At 47.9% G+C, this 21,410-nt stretch overlaps 1 protein-coding gene across 2 annotated transcripts; it reads right to left on the reverse strand.

Annotated features, from left to right (window-relative positions):
* Window positions 1-442: 442 nt before the first annotated feature.
* Window positions 443-21,339, reverse strand: REEP6 (receptor accessory protein 6). Of its 2 annotated transcripts, XM_084826160.1 has the most exons (6): window positions 21,159-21,339; window positions 12,984-13,077; window positions 12,641-12,703; window positions 10,766-10,904; window positions 9,201-9,369; window positions 3,639-5,210 (listed from the first exon to the last, which is right to left on the reverse strand). In XM_084826160.1, exons 1-6 carry the CDS (start codon window positions 21,271-21,273, stop codon window positions 5,188-5,190), a joined length of 603 nt encoding a protein of 200 aa, XP_084682286.1. In that variant the 5' UTR covers window positions 21,274-21,339; the 3' UTR covers window positions 3,639-5,187. The 2 variants fall into 2 exon arrangements, with proteins under 2 accessions (XP_084682287.1, XP_084682286.1); XM_084826161.1 differs by lacking the exon at window positions 12,641-12,703 and having other exon boundaries at window positions 443-5,210.
* Window positions 21,340-21,410: the final 71 nt, after the last annotated feature.

A 21,410-nucleotide genomic window follows, 5' to 3' on the forward strand; every position in this document is an offset into this window, starting at 1 on the left:
CCGTGTCCAGTTCTGCAGCTGCCCTCCCTTCGTAATAAGAGCTTTAATTAGGTCAAAGCTTGCCTTTCCTTCACGCCCGAACACATCTGCTTGGAACCGAGCCCACCCACAAACACCCCACCCCACCCACCCAAAATGCTGGGCCAAAAGATGGGGGTCTCCTCCTAAGCCTATGGGAAAGAGTGGCTGGGTGACCAGCCAGATGGGCGATTAATAAATTTAATAATAATAAATAAATAAATAATAAAAGGGCTGTAGTTCAGTGGCAGAGCACCTGCAGATGGGCCTGGGCTCGAATTCAGGTTCGAAGGGTCAGGTAGCAGGCAACGGGACAGACTCTTTCTCTGCCCCAAACCCTGCCAGTTAAAATAAATAACACTGGGGTCAACTGGGCCAACGGCTCCAGCTACCCAGTCTAAATCAGCCCCAGATACAGAACCATGAGTACTGAAAACTTGCTTTATTTGTTCATAATAGTAATCAGAGGAGGAGTAGCGGGTGCAGCAAAGGTAAACAAGTATCTTTTAAAGAAAGAGGGGCTATAGAGGGTCCTAACACTCAGTAAATCAATGTACTTAAGGTTACATTTTAAGAGAGAATGCAAGAGGCATGTTGCTTTAGATTTTATGTTCCAAGGAGGATGGTATATATTAATTGGTAAAACTGCCAAACTAATGGGACCAGGTTTGAACACCAGCTGGAAAGAAACCTTTTCCAAAGAAGGGCCTCCCTTGTACTCCTGTGAGTAAACCAAGGAACTCCTAGGGGGCTGACCCTGGCTTGCGCTGAGTACTTGGTCCCAGAGAGAACACTTGTCTCCGAGTTGCCACTCATTTGAGTGGCAACAAGATTCCGCTTGCCCTTAGCCTTCCCTTGAGGTAGCCCCTTCCCTGGAGCAGAATCAAACAGGAAATTTGTATTTGTGGATGGCCAGGTAGGGGAAAGACCCCTGCCCAAGGTCCCAAGGAGATACTGCCAATCGGAGAAAACACCGGGCTGGACAAACCAAAGCGCTGGTTCCTTTTAAAGCCACTGCATGCGTTCCTTTCCTGCTCAGGCCCCTTTCTCGCCAATCCTCCTTCGCCACCCATTGTGGCCGGATACATTTGAAATCGACAACAGGTTGGAAATTGACTTGATTCACCCATTCCTAGTTCCTGGCCTGCTCTGAACCGGAGGCGCCAAGATGCCTGCTTCCACCAAGCCAGATGCTCAAAAGTCAGGGCTTAGCAACATCACAAGGCCAGGCAGTACAGTCATCAGGGCCAGTAGCTCTCAAAAGTCCAAACTCTCATGCTTTGGGTTGGGTCTGGGCAGCAAAGGGGGAGCACTAGAGATGCAAAGGCTGGGAAACGTTATGCGGCGACCGGCTGCACCTGCAGCTGGAGGAGAGACCCTGAGACGGCTGGACATAATCAACTGGGAGTTCAGGAGTGGAAGTCGGGCCACCCCACCAGCCCTGCTGAAGGACTTAACTTTTTCCTTTTCCCTCCCCATTCCTCTTTCCTTGTGTGTCATGTCTTTTTAGACTATAAGTCTGTGAATGGCGACTGTCTTGTTTTACTGATTACACATAAGCCGCTCCTGGAGACTTTTGGGTAAAAAACTGTAAATAAATAAAACAAATAAAAGCAGCCTTTGATATGATCCAGCACAACTTTTCTCGTGTTCTTCTCTTAGACCAATCCCTCTTCTAACCTCCTTGCTTCTTTTGCATGCCCTGAACCAATAGCAGCCAGATATCCTCCTGAGGGGCCAGTCCCTCTGGCTCACCTGCCTGCCCGTCACAATGGCTGACAGGAGAATTATGCCCGCCCCAGCCACCACTATACCCCTAGGTACAATATTGCTTTTATTCAATTTCTCCCTGTCTCCGTCCTTTCCCTTCCTTCCAAAGAGACTCTTTCCATCCCTATTTGATCTTATTTTATTCTATTTCTTTCTTTATCTCTCTCTTCCTTCCTTCCGTTCTATCTCCTTCCTTCCTTCCTTCCTTCCTTCCTTCCTTCCTTCCTTCCTTCGAGACTCTTTCCATCTTTATTTGATCTTATTTTATACGATTTCTTTCTTTATCTTCCTTCCTTCCTTCCTTCCTTCCTTCCTTCCTTCCTTCCTTCCTTCCAAGAAATTCTTTCTGTCTTTATAGGATGTTGTATAATCCCAGGTGATTTAAAAATAAAAAAAAACATTAATTCTATAAGGTTATTAAATAACTCTTTTAAATAGCAGCAACCACAGACTGGAACTGACAGTCCAAAACCAAATGTGTGAAGATCACAAGCCCAGGGACGATGCTGAAAGCTATCCAGAACATCTGACATCCATGTGTGTGTGTTTTTAAAAACTCGCTGGAATTATCTCGTGGCATTTTGAAGTGGTTGACTTTCGCCGCACATCTTTTTCAAAGGGGAGGCTCAGGAGAGAAGTTCAAGAGGGGAGACTTTCCGGGATCCAGCAGAAAGTGCAAATTTCCCATCACTGCACCCCCACCCCAAGGAGCTGCGGCTGGTTACGCCATCCCAAAGAACCCATTAAAATCCAACAAGCGGCTTCTGTCAATATCCTGATCGAAACTGCCTCTTATATCTGAGGATTACTATATGCTGAGATGAACTGTGGCCAGTTCTTACATTGCCTTCTCAAGACAGGCCTACACACACCCATCGGGAGATACACAAGACAAGCGTTAAGCTGCTACAGCACAAAGATTTGGATTGTTGTCGGCCTGCTACTGCCCCTACGACCACCACCACCGCCCAGGAACTGCTCTGCAAACTTCCAGATTCACCATACAAAATGACACGCAGCTCTACCTCTCGTTTAAATCTTCACCAAGGTTGGCCATAGAATCCCTGTCCAAATGTCTGGAGACGGTGAGTGGCTGGATGGGGAGGAATAGGCTGAAGCTGAACCCTGACAAGACCGAGGTACTTTTGGTGGGAGACAAGAGGAGGCTGGGGGATGTTGACCTGGTGTTGAATGGGGTACGGCTACCCTTGAAAGACCAGGTCCGCAGCCTGGGGGTCATTTTGGACTCCCAGCTGTCCATGGAGGCTCAGGTGTCAGCTGTGAGCCGGACAGCGCTGTATCAACTCCATCTGATACGGCGGCTGCGCCCCTTCCTTCCCGACCATCTGCTCCCATCGGTAGTACATGCCCTGGTCTCCTCTCGTTTAGACTACTGTAATGCGCTCTACGTGGGGTTACCCTTGAAGACGGTTCGGAAGCTGCAGCTGGTACAGAACGCAGTGGCTCGCCTGATTAAAGGCAGCCGCCGGCGAGATCACATCACTCCAGTGCTGAAGGAGTTGCACTGGTTACCAGTTGTTTTCCGGGCCAAATTCAAGGTGTTGGTTTTGACCTTTAAAACCCTATATGGTTCCGGCCCAGCCTATCTTAAGGAGCGCCTCCAGCAGCACCAGACAGGCCGCTTAACAAGATCAGCCTCGGATGACCTTCTCTCTGTCCCATCAGCCAGGACAGCTAGACTGGTGGGGACGAGGGAGAGGGCCTTTTCTGTGGTGGCCCCCACTCTGTGGAACTCCCTCCCTAGGGAACTTCACATGCCCCCTCTTTAATGAGCTTCTGCCGTGCATTAAAAACGCTGTTGTTCAGGCAGGCATTTGGGATGGGTTAGGGTATTTTAGAAAATGTTTTTATTGTAGAATTTTATTGTTTTAAACTGTTTTTATTGTATGTTGCACATTGCCCAGAGTGGCTGGGTGACCAGCCAGATGGGCAATTAATAAATTTAATAATAAAAAACCCCTTCAATGTAACTGACACCTATACCCCCCTTCCCCAACCTGGTGCCCTCCAGATGTTTTGAACTACAACTCCCAGAATTCCTGACCATTGGCCATGCTGGCTGGAGGCTGATGGGAGTTGAAATCCAAAACATCTGGAGGGTAACAGGGTACAGGAGGCTGACTTCCACCCTTTAAGGTCATTCCTTCACTGGCCAGCTTCTGAAGCAGCAATCACCCTTCCAAGTTAAGATACAGGACGGTGGAAGCAGGACTCTCTCTACTCCTGACTGCATTTTCAGAGACCTAGAACGGGGTCTGGTTTTGTGCCATGGAGAGAGGATTAATCCCAACCCCAAGCAGAACAGCTGGGGGAAGAGGACAAGTTCTCGTTAACTTTTCACTTCCCATGGGAAAGTTGTAATATTTACAGGCATGATTTGGGGCGACTACAACTTCCATCACCACGACCATCGGTCCTGCTAGCTGGGGCTGATGGGAACTGCACTCCAAAAGGCCTGGAGGGCACCATGTTGGGAAAGGAATCCATTTGGCCCATTTGTACACCTATGTATCTTTCACCTATCAGCCGTTCAGAATTTCAGCTAACACCTTAGGGAAAGACAGTTCAAGGGAGTTTGAACAGACCTCCACCCCTTGCCCCCCGGGAACAGACAGTTCACTTGAATGTAAAAAATACGGACAGAAGAAGGAACGTGGATCAACTCAAAATAGCCAAATGGGAAAACAGGACAGACGTTAGAGGTCAATGCTTTGTCTCTTCCTTTAACCCCGCTTCTTTTTTGGGGGAAAGCATTCGAACTCTTCTACAGTCGGCGTTATCGAGCACTGTGGTCTAACCAAACTGTTTGTTCCTTAAACATAAAAAGATTCCATCGCCCTAGGCAGACTTTTACGGAGGGAACCGAATGCACCATTTGGAGCAATTTTCTCTCTTTTAAAAAGGCACACACATCAACACCTGCCCCCCCCCAAATATTTGTGTAGCTTTACCCTTACAAGTTGCACCCAGTATTCTTAACTGGTATTAACTGATATTGTGAGCTGCAACTGTGAACCGATTGAGGAGCTTTACTTCTTTTCAGATACAAAAAGCCAGTTATAGGAGACAAAGGTTCGGAAGTGGTGGGTGGGTGCTGCCCCTGCAGGACAGAAGCCCCAAATGCAAGATCTGGGGTTCCCTGCTGGAACACAGAAATAACACAAGGCCCTCGCAGGTTATTAGCAAATAGGCAACTAAATTACCGGGAGGGCTGGGAGCCAAACAAAAGTGGTGTGTTCTATGATAGGCGTGCAAAAAAAAGTCTCTCCGAAGCCTCCAGCTTGTGGTGGAAAAATGATAATCCAGAATGCGGGTTCTCTTTTTATTTATTTTCTCAGGAGTTAAAACGGCGGTTGCTCAGTCCTTGGTCTGTAGGGCTCATTTCATGGCTTCTGTGGATGCTGCAAAAACCAAGAGAAGGACGTTACATTAAAGGCGGGTGACAAAAAGGGTCACTCTCCTTCAGCAAAACTAGCTCAGAACGGGGCGAGGGTTTTCGTGCCCAACTGAGAGCCACGGAGCAGGATTTTCCGCCGTTGCACAGAGACAGTAAAAATAGGTTCTTTGCCCCCCAGGAAATCCCAGCTGAGGTCTTTGATTGGCAGGGAAGAGGGACGTCAGCCTAAGCTACTTAGAGCCAAAGTTAGAGAAGTATTAAGCTGGATCTCAACGGGGCTAACAGCTGGACTTGCCTGCTTGGGGAGAAGTGATTTTCTGTTGCCAGGTATGCAGAGGGTTTTAAGATCCATGTTTGCACCTGTCTGAGACACTCCAGATTGGGGAAGGGGCATAGCTGAGTGGCAGAGTACCTGTTTTGCATGGAGAAGGTTGTGGGTTCGAATCCCAGCACCTTTAGGGATGGGAAAGGCCTTAGTCTGAAATCCTGGAGAGGCACTACCAGTAAATATAGAGGTCCCCAAACTTTTTGGGTCATGGGCGCATTTGGAATTTTGAGAGAGTGTTGCAGGCACTTTCATAAAATGGATACCACAGGGATGGGGCTTGCTCCTGCATAAAATGGCTGCTATGGTGGACACGGCTGGTCACAAGATACCCACTTCCCCGAAGGCATGCTGGCAAGGCTAAAAGAAACATAACTCGCCCAAGAACCTAAGTACAAGGCAGAGATGGGGGTCTGAGCTCCAAAACTCAAAAGCGCTCATTTGAACCCAAGTAAAAAACATGCTGGAAGGCAGCCTTTCACTTTGGAGCAGGCCAACCTCCCAGTTTTTAAAAAACAAACACCTTAAGAAATAAAATAAAAATCAGAAGAGGAAGGGAACCTGGCGGGCACCAAGAAAGATCTCCATAAGCATCAAATTGAAGACCCCAGAATGGACCCATGCTTTAATTCTGTGTAAGGCAGCTCCCTATGTTCCTAGTTAAATCAACCCTTTCTTAAGATCCATGAGGACTGGAAGCTTACTTCATTCAGTGTCAAGATGCCAAGCTAGATGCGGCCATTGAGCTGATTTGGCACAAGGATGGGCTTGTTGGATACTGCAACTTTGGGAATGTGCAACTTTGGAAAAAGGAGCCCCGAACACACAGACAGCCAATGGTGCAGCTAGGTAATTTTAGTTGGCCATGTGCATGACCTCAGTTGTGAAGCATCCACCTAAAATGCCTCTCCCCCCATCCGGCCGTCAATCCATGCTTTAAAACTGCTTCTTCATGCCTGATAAGTTAGAACAAGACCATTTTCCAATCCTGATTGAAATCATCATCATCTGAGATGTACAGTTTTGTCTTTTAAACTCACTTAAATCATAGCACCATCGTGACTATGGGAATAAAATGTAACCTGCTTCTGTTGCTTCCCCCCCCACCCCAATTATCCCTTGGGTAAATAAGTCCACAAAACTTATTCGCCCCCATGCCTACTTGTGCATTTTAATACCCAGGGGCCAGGGAAGACCCATTTTCCAGTTTAGAGATCTTCTGTGCCCAGAGGGGAAGCATTTACTAGCAGCAACCAGGTGGCTGGCTACATACAAACCGGTTTTTCTCTCCCGGTGACACTCAAATTCACACAGGGGAGGACGGACCTTTGTTAGGAAAATGCATCTTGGGTTTCAGAGATCTGCATGGCTCAATGCTTGATCTGGGAGCCAGCCACCAAGCCCAGGAAGGTTCTTTGGTTGCTGGATACTTTATCCCTGGAACCCTATGGACATTTCAGATTGCAATTCCCAGTGTCCATGGCCATTGGCCAGGCTATCTGGGGCTGATGGGAGTTGAAGTCCAAGCCATCTGGAGGGCACCAGGTCAGGGAGAAGGCTGCTTTATCCCATCAAGATACCGTAATTGGTAGGTCTAGCAAGTTTCTCTCCCCTGCTCCATAGTCCCATAGTCATGTATTATAATTCAATTTGATGCAGACGGAAAGTGTGCTCTACGGTTAATGAATCCAACTTTTAAAAGCATTTGAAGGCTAAACAAATAAAGGGAATTGTCATATACTGAGCCAGACCTTGGTCCACTGAGCTTATTACCTGCACTGGCCATCAGCGGTTCTGCAGGGTTTCAAAGGGGGGTCTTTCCCCAGCCCTACCTGGAGATGGTGATAGATCTAGCCCTGATCTATGGCCCTTCCCTGAGCAAAGGTGCAAAAGCAGGAGAGCATCCAAATTAGACCCGCGAATAGAAGAGAAATGTCTCAGGATGCTGAACAAAGATTTTACTTGTTTAAAAGCCCAACGGATTTCAGCCTCTTTGTATTTCAAGGCCTTCTTCAGGGGGTTGTAAAAACACCTGCAGAAATCTTTCTAATAAATATCTGCTACTAAAATTCACTGGCGACTCAGAAAAGCATTCAGAAGGCTGCAGTTTACATTCTATCTGTCAGATAAGCTTTTCTGCAGATGTTTTCATAACCCCTTGAAAGCCTTGAAATACAAAGAGGCCGAAATGCGTTGGTCTTTTTAAAAACAACACACAAATACAATCTTTGTTGTTGTTGTTGTTCAGTCGTGTCCGACTCTTCGTGACCCCATGGACCAGAGCACACCAGGCCTTCCTGTCCTGCGCTCTCTCCCGGAGCGTGCTCAAGTCCATATTCATTGCGTCGGTGATGCTATCCAGCCATCTCATCCTCTGCTGTCCCCTTCTCCTTTTGCCTTCAGTCTTTCCCAGCATCAGGGTCTTTTCCAGGGAGTTTAGCATAATGAGGCCTTCCCTGAACATCATCTGTATGATGCTAAATTTCACAGATCTCAGGTTCTCTTTATGAAATTGATGGGCAGTGGGTTCAGGTGCTGCTCTTGGCTACGTCAGACACGGCACACACCGCTTGGACAGCCGAAATAGAAGGAACAACAATATCTGTGTCTTCTCAACCAAAATGATACTAGCTGCATCCTATGCTCCATTCTATCTGATAGTGTTACCCTATAATGTAAACTGCCCAGAGGAGATCTGTTATCGGTCAGTATAGAACTGTAGTAAATAGGATGACCCTTGAATTTTACATGTTCGGGGTGCCCTCTGCAGTTTTTGGGCTGGGCTATGCTAAACCCAACTATTTCCTTCACAGGGGAAGAGAAGGGGGTTACATACAGATGAGCAGAGTTGCAGTTGGAAGCCAAATGCAGATGAGGTCAGCTGTTGGCCAGAGACTGAAGAACTGAGGGAATGAAGGACAGAAGGAAGGGAGAGGAAAAATGAGAAAGATACAGAAGAAATAGTAAGTAGACTGCTGAGAAGAAAAAGAAACCAAACACCTTGGATCTTGCGAAGCACAAGAACAGCCAAAGAGAGAAAACCCCAGTTTTGAGGATGGTAGAGGAACGTATGTTTCAGGTGTCACACTGACCAATTCCCTCATATCAAGGGTGGGGAACCTCAGGCTTGGGGGGCCAAATCCAGCCCTTCGAGGTTTGCCAGATGGCCCCGGCCCCTAGCCCCACCCCCTTTCTTCCAGCCACCAATTGCTTGGTGGTTTCCTGGCTTTTGTGTAGTTGAAAGCCCTCTCCTATGGCTTCGTTACTGGCTAAAGGGCCTAAAGGCCTCTCGTTACTAAAGGCCTCTCCTATGGTTTCTTTACTGGCTAGAACATGCTGGTGTTCTTGGCCCCACCCCTTTTGCCTTTGGCCATGCCCACTGCTGAAATGCGGCCCCTGAGAGCTTCTCCAAAACTGACTTTGGCCCGTGGGCTGAACGGGGTTTGTCACCCCTGACCTAGAGGGGCGTAAAAGTTGCCCACTCCTTGCACTGGGCGCCGCATGGACATTGCTCCTGGGTTGCGCCATCTTGGGGTGGGGGGAGGCGGGAGCCCTGCGGGGTCCCTCACAAATGTTGCAGGCATGGCTGTGGCAGCTCAGCCATGTGCCACCAGACGATTGTGTTCACCAGCCACTCAGCGTGGCAAAAACTGTCCCATCCCGGCCTACCTTCCTTGGATGCCATCGAAGCCACGCCGATGGCTCGGCCGCCCAGGTCGTTCAGGACGCTGTCCACAGCCTGGTGGTGCTTGAGGAACCAGGGGCGGATGAAGCTGTGGTAGAGAACCTGGGAACCGTTCCACGAGATGGGAGCCATGCACCACACCAAGAAGATACACTGGGGAGGGTGGGAAACGTTGCCAATTGGGGTTAGTGTCAATGATGGAATCTTGAGGACTACTACCTTGACCAATTCCAGGACCTCACCAGTAAGACACGCTAATTAGAACAGCTGGATTTGGTCCTTCCCTTCCACAACTGGCACTCAAGAGGTAAGACTGCCACTGTCTCAGGCAGCTCCGTTTACAATCGCCATTGGGAGGATTTGCTCTCCGTACAAACACACATCGAGTTTCCATCCTGCAGACGCCCACTCCACTCTAAAACTGCCCACGCCTCTTCTTTTTTTTAAGGGATATGTATTTATTTTTATTATAACATGTATAAGGAAATATAATCAATGCTATAAACAAGGAGTCTTGCGGAACCTAAAAGACTAACACATTTCTTTATTCTGGCTTGAGCTTTCATGGATATTGACTGTAATGTTGCCCTCAAATTGGCCAGTCTATATACATGTGTGGTGGTGGAGGTGAGACGTAAATCAGGAATGTAAGCCCCAGTACAGCCCCTGCCCCCACCCCCAAAATACAGGGGGGTACCCAATGTTTTGCTTTTAAATATTTTTTTTTGTCTGGACAAGATACAGAGTGCCCCAAGGGGAAAATTAGCTTGCTTGCAAACAATTTTGATCCTTTCAGTGGTCCTTAGCACCTTTTGTTTTTAATGTTACTATTTTTTCCTGGTTTTGCCACCCATGGGGGTGGGACACAGCCTGCGGGAAAGGGCTGGCGGGGGGGGGGGGCAAAAATGGTCCCTGGCCCTCCTGAAGTTGCTCACCCCTGATGGAAACAATGATGTCAGAAGAGACTGAATCACTGTTTCAGTAATTTCACTGCTCCACTATTCACTGTTCACTGTTCCACCTCGCATTTAATTTATTAATGAGACTTCTATACCACTTAACATAATAAAATCCCTAAGCTGTATATAGATCGGCCCATTTGAGATGGATACGTCCTGCATCTGATGAAGCGTCCAGTGTGTACGAAAGCTGATGCCAGAAGAAAGAAATTTCTTCGTCTTTACAGTGTCACAAGAACCTTTGTTCTTTTGGCTACAACAGACGAACACGACTGCTCCCCTTCTGGGAAATATAAAGAATATAACATTCATACCACAAGAACCCCGGTAAGCGTCTACATTATCTACGAACGACTACTGCAGAATATCATTCCGAACAGGTAGCTAGTATGTCAGGCGAGTGAAGAAACAAACAGAACAATTATGCAGTTTATCAGAAAGGGGCAGTATTCACAGCTTTGTCAGATTGCAACAAGGAAAAGGTTTTATATCGATCAAGATCCATGCTGATGAAGTCAGTCAAAAGGCGCCAGGCAAGAGAAGAGGAAGCAGTCTACTGTCTCCTCTTCCTTTTTTTTTTTTTTTTTTACCTTGCCAGCATAATAGAAAGGGCACCAGAAGAGGAAGGTGTCGGAGAAGAACTCGGTAACACTGAAGAAGCCATAGACGACCCAGTAAGTTAACCAGGTGGTGTCGTCTTCTTTGTTGGAGCTCTCGATGGCTTTGATGCTGAAAGGGGGGGTGGGGGGACAGGGAGAAGGCAACAGCACAAGTCAGCCAGGCCACGGACAACCCCTCCCTCTCAACTACACTGTATTTTAAAATTTTGCTGGGTGCAGGGAAATCTTTGCTACGGTTTAGTCCGGCATCAAGAAAGCGGTCTCTGCAGGGGTGTCGTGGAGGCAGGGCTCGCAGGACCGCAATGCCGGGACATTTTCATTAGCAGGGCCACAACGGCATCTGCCACCCCCTTTCGACTTTGTTCCCTCGGAGCTCAGCTGCAATTCCCACGGTAGCTGGGAAGAAAATGGATTTTCCTGGAAGCAAGATGTTGCTCTCTGTTTTGATGCAGTATGGAGGTGGCTTGGTCTTGAATGGGCCATTCAGACCCATCTGCTTTACACAAGACCTGCTCCTGGTGGAGATGAAAATGGCTAGGGCTGGTTTGCTGATACGGATCAATACACCAAGAAGCACCGCCCACACACTCCCCACCCATCCCATCTCAACAGTGACACCATATCCTTACCTGGCTGGAGTTAGACCATATCCCCGTTGCACTCCTAATTATAATTGTCAACTGCTAAGAAATGTAGAGTCCCCTGTCCACAGCGGGATTTGCCCAAAGTCGCTTGGCTCCACCCGGAGACCCAGAGAGCCCCACCCCCAGATGCATGGAGCCCTGCCCCCCAGAACCAGGATGCCCTGTAACTTCACTCCCACATCCTAAAACAGCCTTCCCCAACCTGGCGCCCTCCAGATGGGTTGGACTACAACTCCTATGATCCCCAGGCAGCATGGCCAATGGGTGATGTTGCTTAACTTCAACAACGGGCTGAACAAGCGGAGATTAAATCCAGAAAAGGCAGGTGTTGTTGATCAGGAGAAATTCTGGCTTGGGGACTGAGATTCAACCTGTCCTGGGTGGGACTGCGCTCCCCCTACAAGATCAGGTTTGTAGACTGGGAGTGCTCCTGCATCCAGTGCTGTCCCTGAGTGTCTGATCTGGCTACAGTTGTCTTGGTGAGATCACTGTTGGACTACTGCAAGGTGTTCTATGTGGGGCTACCCTTGGAGAGCGTCTGGAAGCTTCAATTAGTGCGAAATGAGGCCGCTAACTGGCACACAGTATCAAGATCATAACATCCAAATACTGACAGATTGCCACTGTTTGTTAATTGTTCTCTGGGTTCAATTCAAGGTTTTGATTTGAACCTTTAAAGCTCTCAGCAGCTGAGGGCCTAGCTATCTCAGCAAGCGCCTATGTTGTTAGGATCCTGCTAGTTGCTAAGTTCAGCAGGAGAGGCCCTTTTGCGGACACTCCCACTTGCAGAGACCCGGTTGTGGGGCACGCAGGAAAGGGCTTTCTCCTGTGTCACCCCTGAACTCTGGAGCAGTTCTCTTTCTGCATCCAGGAAGGGTGTAAAGACACATCTTTTTAACCCTGCTTTTAAAAGCGCTGTTACAGTTTTAAATTTTTTTTTTCAAAATGTTTAAATTTTTATTCTATTATGGTTTTTATATTTTGAATATTTTGTAAACCACCTTGGTTAGTCCCAGAAAAATGGTATAGAAATATGATAAATCAACCAATAATAAACCAGTCAATCTGCCAATGGAGAGCCAGCGTGGTAGTGGTTAGAGTGTTGGACTGGGAGTTGGGAGATCCGGATTGTAGTCCCCACTCAGCCACGAAGCTCGCTGGGTGACTCTGGACCAGTCCCTGACCTCTCAGCCTAACCTACCTCACAGGGTTGTTGTGAGGATGAAATGGAGAGGAGGAGGGCCGAGTTAGCTGCCTTGGGTCCCTGGCGAGAGGAAAAAAATGCAGGATGTAAATGTAATAAATGATCAACATCATCTCACCCCCTGCCTCTCAGTACTATTGATTACTTTGGGAAGCCACGTCTGGAGCACGACCCACGTGCAACCTAACACAGCCCATCCCTACCACAGCTTCTTCCAACCTAGACGTGTTGGCTGACAATTCCCATTATCCTCAGCCAGCATGGACATGGAGGGCAGCAGGTTGGGAGAAGCTGTCCCAGGGGCAAAAAACATGCCTAGCTCTTGAAATGGGATACTTACGAGGCGTACGCTGGATAAATGAAGCCAATGAGATTACAAAGCAAGGAGGCACCGTATCCAAACATCAGGTAGAGCATCAGGGAAGTGATGGAACCTGGACACAGGGCAAAGCCAGACAAATGGTGAATGGGTACAAGTGTCCAAACCAGAGCTAACAGTCATTCTGTAATGTAGTGGGGTCGTTTTTAAATCAAGGTTGAGCACAGCCTGGAGAGGTGACATCAGTGTGGAATCTGTTGCTTTTGTTTGTCTTGAGGCCAGAACCACTTGCAAGATCTTTAATCTGACCAGGGTTTACTTAACTGTATCTTCACTTTCAAGAATGGAAGTGGCCTTGGAAAGGTTACAGCACTTTGCGTCTGAAATAACAACAACGGATGTGTGTCTGTCCATCCGCATCATAACTCCAAAACCATGAAACCTAAACACCTGAAACTTGGCATGCATACTAACGGGGCCTTCTGGGTGTGTTCCTCAGCATTTTGTTTTTAAAATATGTTAATTAATTTTAATGAGTTTAAATACGTTCATGTGGTTGAAACCTACAGTAACATTTTAAGCCACTAGGTGGCAAATTTACCTGACTAGCACATAGCTTTGCAGTTCCTACAGTATGGAGCCAGGGGAGATTAGTAGGTCGAGGGACAGAATTATATGCTTGCACCCCTTCCTGCTGTGAAGCAGTCCCCCCCCCCAGCGGAATAGAGTGGATAGATCCCTCCCCCAGGGGGCCATAGGGACACACCATGGCGGGGGCCATGCCTAGGGGTCCCAGCAGGCTTCACTCAGACAGGTCAGGCACAATGTGTCCAGCTCTCTGACAGCTGTGTAAGTTTAGAATGCCCACCGCCCCACAGCAGAGAACTTGTTATTGTCCCCAATTGTGTAAATATGAAAATATTTACTTAGCTTTATGCTCTGCAATGAGTGGCAATATTAGTTAAGCAACAACTATATCTACACAAATGTAATTACAACTGTGTATTCCAGCCAGAGAACACTGGTTCTTGGGCGGATTAAAAATATGTAAGAAAGACAATTAAATACAGACCAAAGACAATTAAATACAGACCAAAGACAATTAAATACAGACCAAATACAAATCTCTCTAACCCTAAAGCACCGTGAATTACAACTGCAATGTTTTCTCCTGCATTTGAAGTTTCTAAAACCTCAAGGTCTTTCCTTGCCACATATGAGGAAACTTGAGAATTGTGGTAAATTCATATCAAAAATGAACAGAAACAAAATCCTCACCCAACAGCACCAGCCAAATTCAACAGGCACAGCTATTCCTAGCATGGAGAGGACTGTATTGGACCTGCCTGCCACGTAGCCATTAAAGACGAAGAGCCCATCAGAAAAAAGAGATGTGGCAACCCTAATTCAGGTTGAATGCACAGGGATTCGAAGAGCGAAACACTCAAAGCCCTGAGGCTGGGTGGACAAATCAGTCTGTTGAGGGTTTCTCCCGTGTTCAGTTCTTAAAACGAAATAAAATTATAAGTTCTGGAATATAAAGTCAGCCACAGATTTTGGTCAGTTCTGATGAAAAATGAACTGAACTGAAATTCTCACCCACCACTCCCTTCAACTGCTTTCTCTCATCTTTCTCTTCCAACCATCTTTTCCCACCTTGCGTCAGCTCCAACCGCCTGTTTTTAAAATCTCACACCCAACTCCCTTCCACCCCTCTCCATTCTGTACCCCTCCCACCTTTCACAGCTCACACTTGGACACCTTGAAGGTGCAGGTATTAAGGCCCCCCCCCAATAAAAATAAATACACATCGCACAAAGAAAAGACCAAAACGAGGCACGACTTTGCATAAAATTTGCACATCTTAACTTATATGAAGAGATGCAAACGGAGAAGTAGCTCATTTTAAACAGAAATATAACTCACCCTTGGGGAAAGACTGAGAACAGGTGAGCTGTGTACCTATTCCATCTGCTCTCTGAGTGCTGCTAACCATTGATAGATAACTCCAAGGCCCCTACTCCCTCCTTACCTGGAAATCTGGCCCGCTTGAGGTCTCAATCCAAGCCCTCCTGTTCCCCAAATAGCCCATCCTATTTCCCCCTACTGTTGGGTAGTTTCATAGGTTTTGTGCAGGTTTTTCCCCCATGCTCAAAGGCTGAAATCCCTCTCCTAAGGCTTAGTGACCGGCAGTAGGAGCTTTAAGCTAAAATATGCTGGTATTTTTATTCCCGGCCACCACTGGAACGCAACCCCCAAGAGGTCCCATCTTGGGGGGCGGAGGGAGAATTAAGTTTGGATCCTCTTCATTGAATGTTGTTGGTTCTCTCACTCTGCAGCAAGAGCCTGGATTTTATTTCATTTATCAAATATCTGTTAACAGATATCGCCTTTGTGCGATGTAGTGGTTAGAGGGTTGGACTAGGCCTGGGGAGACCCGGGTTCGAGTCCCGCACTCAGCCATGGAGCTCACTGGGTGACTTTGGGCCAGTCACAGACTCTCAGCCTGACCTACCTCACAGGGTCGTTGTGAGGATAAAAGGCAGAGAAGGAGGACCATGTGAGCTGCCTTGGGTTGCTTGCAAAAGGGGGGATATCCTTACAACCCAATGAGGTAGGTTAGGCTGAGACTTAATTAATTAATTAAAAACTTGGATCACTTAACTTTTCCCAAACATGGTGCCCTCCAGATGTGCTCAGGCTCCTGTGGCTAGGGATGATGGAAACAGGAGTCCAAACATATCTGGAGGGTAACTCAGGAGTCTTCACATAGCCCAGCATGGAGAAGGCGAGACGTTTGCAAAACAGGATAGGAGGGAGGGAGCGCCAGCGTTTGCTACTCAGAGTTATGGAAAGAGCAGGAACATTAACTCGGAGACACGTCACGGGTCGGGGGGGAGGGGGAATCATTAAACATATGAAAGCCAAAGTCCAGGCCAACAGGCTGGTTGCAAAGGCCTTCTGAGCACAAGCCAGAGAAATCCTGAACACTGTGCTGCCTGTCGCTGTGTGACCATTACAGAGAGAGAGCGAGAGCGCACGCACAGTGCGTGCTTTCTGCAACACCGGGTTTTAAAAAATGACTAGAAAGCGAACCCTCTTTCACTTTTTCACCACTAACTCTATGCATGGGACTGAATCCAGAAGCTCATTCCCGTCCCCCCTGAGCAAGCCTTTGAATCCTTTCCAAAGGGGCGTGTCTTTCCACTACAGCTTCTAACCTGGTTTAATGGCCAATAAGAACATAAGAGGAGCCCTGCTGGATCAGACCAAGGGTCCATCTTGTCCAGCATTCTGTTCACACAGTGGCCAACGAGCTGCCCAGTGGAAACCCACAAGCGGGACAGGACTGTGACAGCACCGTCCTCCCCCATGCTCCCCAGTAAACAGCCTGTGAGACTGGAGGCAGCTTATAGCCTTCAAGACTAGTAACTGTTGATAGCCTGGTCCTCGAAGGCTTTGTCTAGCCCCCTTTTCAAGCCATCCAAGTTCGTGGCCATCACTACATCTTGTGGTAGCAAATTCCATAGTTTGACTATGAGGAAGGTCCTTCCTTTTATCTGCCTCCAATCTCCCACCATTCAGCTTCATAGGATGACCCCATAGGATGGGTTCTAGAATTATGAGGGAGAAAAACACTCCCTACCCACTTTCTCCACACCATGCATCATTCCATACACCTCTATCATGTCTCCCCTTACACGCCTTTGCTGTAAGCCAAACAGTCCCAGCTGTTGTAACCTTCCCTCCTAGGGGAGATGCTCCAGCCCCTTGATCAATTTAGTTGTCCTTTTCTGCCCTTTTCCCAGCTCTACAATCTCCTTTTTTAAAGTGCGGCGAGCAGAACAGAACACAGCATTCACACCCACGAGAGAATGCTGGGAATTTTAGCATGTCAAGGGCTGGAGATGCACCCCCCTGCCCCCCTCCCCCCGCCAAACAGCAAATCCTCACTAAAATCCCAAGTTACGTTCACAGTGAGATCCGATGGCATTTGCACTGGAGAAGGACAAGGCGGAAACTCCTCTTGGGTTATTACAACTCAACAACAACTGTTCTTTGACCACAGGCATAATAAACAGGTTGAAATGGGGTGGGGGGGTGAGGATTTGAGCTCACCGTAAGTATTACTGTAGTTCAGGAGTGGGAAACTTTGGGAAATCTGCGGGCCATTCCCACCCACCCCGGAGCTCACCATGGGCCATAGTTCTACAGGTGGCAAAAAAACAAACAAACCCGAATTGCCAGATTTTCGGTGGCGTATTGCTGCGGAATGCCATGATGGACCAATTTAGCATGCGACCCGTGAGTTGTGTTTTGCTTACGCCTGCACTCACTTGTGGGAAGATTTGGCTCCCATACTGCATTTTGGCCCGTGGATATTTGGCCTGAGCCTCCTATTCTGGTGTGGCCCTTGTTGAGGCTTTGCCGATTTCGCCACGGCTCTCCTTCCTGAACTGTTGCCCAAATTGTGTTGGATGCTCCTTAGGTGAGCCTCAGGGCCACTAACTAAGGATTTTGAACTTCCTTTACTACGGGTCTCAATTCCTCTTCTGTTCCATCGGCACCAAAGTTGTGACCATTATGTGCAATAACGTTGTCGCTTGTAGGTAAAGCGCTAAGGTAAAACCCCAAGGAAGGCAAAAAACATGACAACTCCTTTGCCAATCCAGTTACCATGGAGGGGCAAAAATCCTTCCCGGCCCCCAATAAGTTGACCAGCAGATGCTTGAGAAATCTTATTCACCAAGGGCAGGTGGGTAGATTGTGCTGCCCAACAGGCCAGAATGAGGCATCTCAGGAGATTTTGACATCGAAACCTCATGAGATTTCCACTCGTTTCTTTGGTGCCAGGCGGGAGCATCACTGCAAGTCGTGCCAATAACATTCCAACAAGGGATTCTCCAAACGGCCAGAAACAAACCAGGAGGCAAAAGCCGGGAGATCGAAGTGAAATACTTCAAAGAAAGAAAGGAACACGTCTAGAGGACAAGTTGGGAAAGGCCATGCAAGATCTCGTGAACGTATATGCCTGAAACGCCATTGCAACACGGTTCTTCTCTGTGGCAAACCTGATGTTCCAGTTTAGGATCGCCGGGCAAACCCCCCAGGCAAAGAAATTAATGCTGTACTCAGTTTTGTGTAGAGAGAATCCGAACAGAGCTGGGTCAGTTTCCAAGCAATGCCTTGTAGCTTTCTGAAGCTTGCTGTATGCTGTTGCAGGTTTGGGAACAGCTCCCAAGACCCATGGGGCATCCTAGCTAAAAGCATCAGGTTATATCAGGGGTTCCAAACCCCTGGCCCTCTAGGGGGTGCCAGAAGGCCACTCCCCCTTCCCCCCAATCACCCTTTTCTGGCTTTTTTGCAGTTTCCTCCCCTTTACAAAAGTTCCTTTGCTGTTCTAAGGCTGCCAGTCTCTAGGCCTTAGGAGATGCATTTCAACCTTTTAGAAAGAGGGGAAAATGGCACCAACGGCATGAAACCACCGAATGATTGGTGGTTGGAGGAAAGGGGCCGGGGGAACGGGGGCTGCGGGAAAGGGGGCCAGGTGGGACCCCCAAAATTTGGCTGCCAAGCCTGAGGTTCAACACCCCAATTCTAGACCCCCCTCATCAAAACTTTTGGTCAGCACAAAGCAAGACCCAATTTGCTTGCTTTCACTCCAAAAGTCCTTTTGCTCTCTGGCCGGAGTGGTTTTGTTTTTAGATAGGAAAGGGGTGGGCTGGTTAAAGATAGGGGAAGCAGTGGGAAAGATCAGGGCAGCAGGGAGAGATGACGACGACTGACATTTCTATACTGCCCCATAGCCAAAGCCCTCTGCGCGGTTTACAGAAGTTAAAACATTAAAATACAATATACAAAGTTTAAAAGCCATTTCCATAAAAGCACACAGACAATCTATAACTTAAAAACAACTTTGAACTGTCAGTCATAACTAAAGACACATCCAGGACTGATTAAAACACACGATGTGCCGCCAGATGCCTGGGAAAAGAGAGAGGTCTTAACCTGGTGCTGAAAAGATAATGTCTTTTAAGATAAGACATAAGAAAGGAGAAGATGACAACATAGCCCCATCTAGGAGAGCTCTTCCCCACTCTCTCTCATCATACTAGAATCACTGGGGCGTTAGATCCAGGACAAACAAAAGCAAGACAGCCGTCCTGCAAACAACACACCTGTGGAACTCACTGCTACAATGGTCACTGCTGAGATCAGCCTTCTCCAATAGGGGGCCCTACAAATGTGTTGGACTGCATCTCCCATCATTCGTGGCAGCATAGCTCAGAGAGTTTGGGGAAACTTATTTTCCAGCTTTAAGGGATACAGAAGAGAATGGGACTAGGATACAGGGGCGCTTTTTTGTGGGGGAGGGGAGGAGGCATGGGAGAAAAGTATTATGAATAAATAACCATCACTATTAATTCTATTAATTAATTCTACCAATTCTACCAATTCTAATTAATTAATTCTATTAATTAATTAAATCATACAAACATAATCATATAACCATTATTAATTCTACTAATTCTACCAATTCTACTAATTAATTATTTATGAATAAATAATAATTACTATTAATTCCACCAATTCAGCAAATTCCTAATTCAGCATAATCGTTGTTCTTAATTATTGGGGGTGGGGACAGAACCAACATTCTGGCAGGATGAAGACCCCAAAGCAGGAGAGAAACGTGTAGGGAAGAGGTCTAGCAAAATGAGCAACCCCTGCCCACCAGGCTTTGATGGATAGGGAGGGGGGGCAGAGAGAGACAGAACTCAATGGGGAGGGGTGTGTTTAGGGTGGGAGGACAGAAGAACCGCCAGAGACTTTTTCCACTGTGTCATATATGCCCACAGATACCCCACCACCCCGACAGGCATGGAAGTTGCTAATGGGCGTGCAAAAAGCCAACTTTTCTGATCGAGGTTCACAAAGGCCCAGTTAACGGGGACATTGTGGGGTTGGGGGAGAGACTGGGAAATACACACCCAGGACAAAGAGACACAGGGAATGGTGACAGGGGGTTATGGGAACAGCAACCTCCCTGGGGCCTGTGCTGGATGGGCTGCGGTTATTGGGGGGGGGGTGCGGGGAGAAAAGGGCAAGGCATTCCATACACGCTTGCAGGCATCCTGTTTTAACAGATCCCTCTGGAGGGTTAACGGCACGCTCATATGGGTGTCCAGCAGGCGGGGGGGGGGGGGCTGTACTTTGCCAGCCTCTGGGGCGTGGTGCTGCTCCCACACTTGCCAAACCTTGGATCTGTTGGTGGACGACATATAAGCTGGTGACTGGGGGAGGAAGGGAAGAGGCCTTCAGCCCAAGAGCCTATTTTCCCAACACCAGTAATGTATGCATAGAATCCCTCCACTTTATACACCCCCCCCAACATTACAGTAACACACACGTATAGGCTACAGGAGAGATTTGGGTAGGCAGGGCATAATATTGATATTACTGTTATTGTTAATACCACACCATTCCAGGACCAACCCCTCACCCCCATTTTTTGGGGGGGAAAAAAACCCAGAGTAGTCCCTGTCCCCTAGGTGCTTGCAGTCCAAAAATAGCAAGGATAAGAAGTAAGCTACTCTGACCGTGCGGGATGCGCTGGGGCTTATGGGCTCCCTCACCTCTCATCCAAAGGCTGAATCCAGACACATCTTTGCCAATCATATTTAGGGTTTTTTGAAATAATTATAACCAATAATTAATCATAACGATGAATAAAAGTAATAAATTAGTAACAACCATTTGCAATTCAACTTATACAACACCTTCCCCTGCAAAAAAGACTCAAGGCATCTTACGACAAGAATTGAAACATATTAAATAAGAACTACAACATGCTAAAACAGCTAACAAACCATTCACAACAAAAATAAAATAAAATTAACAACAGCAGAAAAACAACAGCAGCTGTAAAATTAATAGAAATTAAAAGCGGGCCTGCTTCTTAGTTCTGAACATTGCAGCTGCAACCCTAGACTCCCTTTACCCGGGGGTAAGCCCCATGAAACTCAGCGGGGCTTACTTCTGAGTAAGACATGCACTGAGGAGCCAGGGTCTGGCCAGGGGTGAGTCATCCAGCCACCCCAGGGCAGACAAACCATCATGGAGAAGGGTGCCTCTGAGCATAGGCAGAGTCCCCAAAGACATGCAAGGGGCGGGAGTCCCGAGAGGGCAACTCACCTGCGGCCAGGTAATACCGCTTGACGCCGGTGTGGGATTCCAGGCCGCCCAACAAGTCGCCCAGCCAGCCCGGCTGCTCCAAGAAGGCCTGGAAGCGGTGCTGGCAGGAGCCCATGGCGAGCGAACGCGGGGCGAAAGGGCGAAGCGGCGACTCGCCCGCGAGCTCCGTCCGCTTAGCGCTGAGGAGTGGGCGGGGCCGCCGGGCAGGTAGACTCCGCCTCCTGTGCCGCGGGGCCAATGAGGGCGGGGGGC

The sequence above is a fragment of the Heloderma suspectum genome, chromosome Z, assembly GCF_057233095.1.
Source record: "Heloderma suspectum isolate Gila_16-S chromosome Z, 16-S_ref, whole genome shotgun sequence".
Lineage (NCBI taxonomy): Eukaryota > Metazoa > Chordata > Lepidosauria > Squamata > Helodermatidae > Heloderma > Heloderma suspectum.

Bases quoted from the DNA above. Each gene is read 5' to 3' on its own strand.
- REEP6 (XM_084826160.1), bottom strand. From the start codon at position 21,273: ATGGGCTCCTGCCAGCACCGCTTCCAGGCCTTCTTGGAGCAGCCGGGC. The intron at 13,078-21,158 runs GTGAGTTGCCCT...CCCTGTGTCCAG, and splicing joins GCGGTATTACCTGGCCGCAG to GTTCCATCACTTCCCTGATG. The intron at 5,211-9,200 runs GTAGGCCGGGAT...TGGTTTTTGCAG, and splicing joins TTCGATGGCATCCAAGGAAG to CATCCACAGAAGCCATGAAA.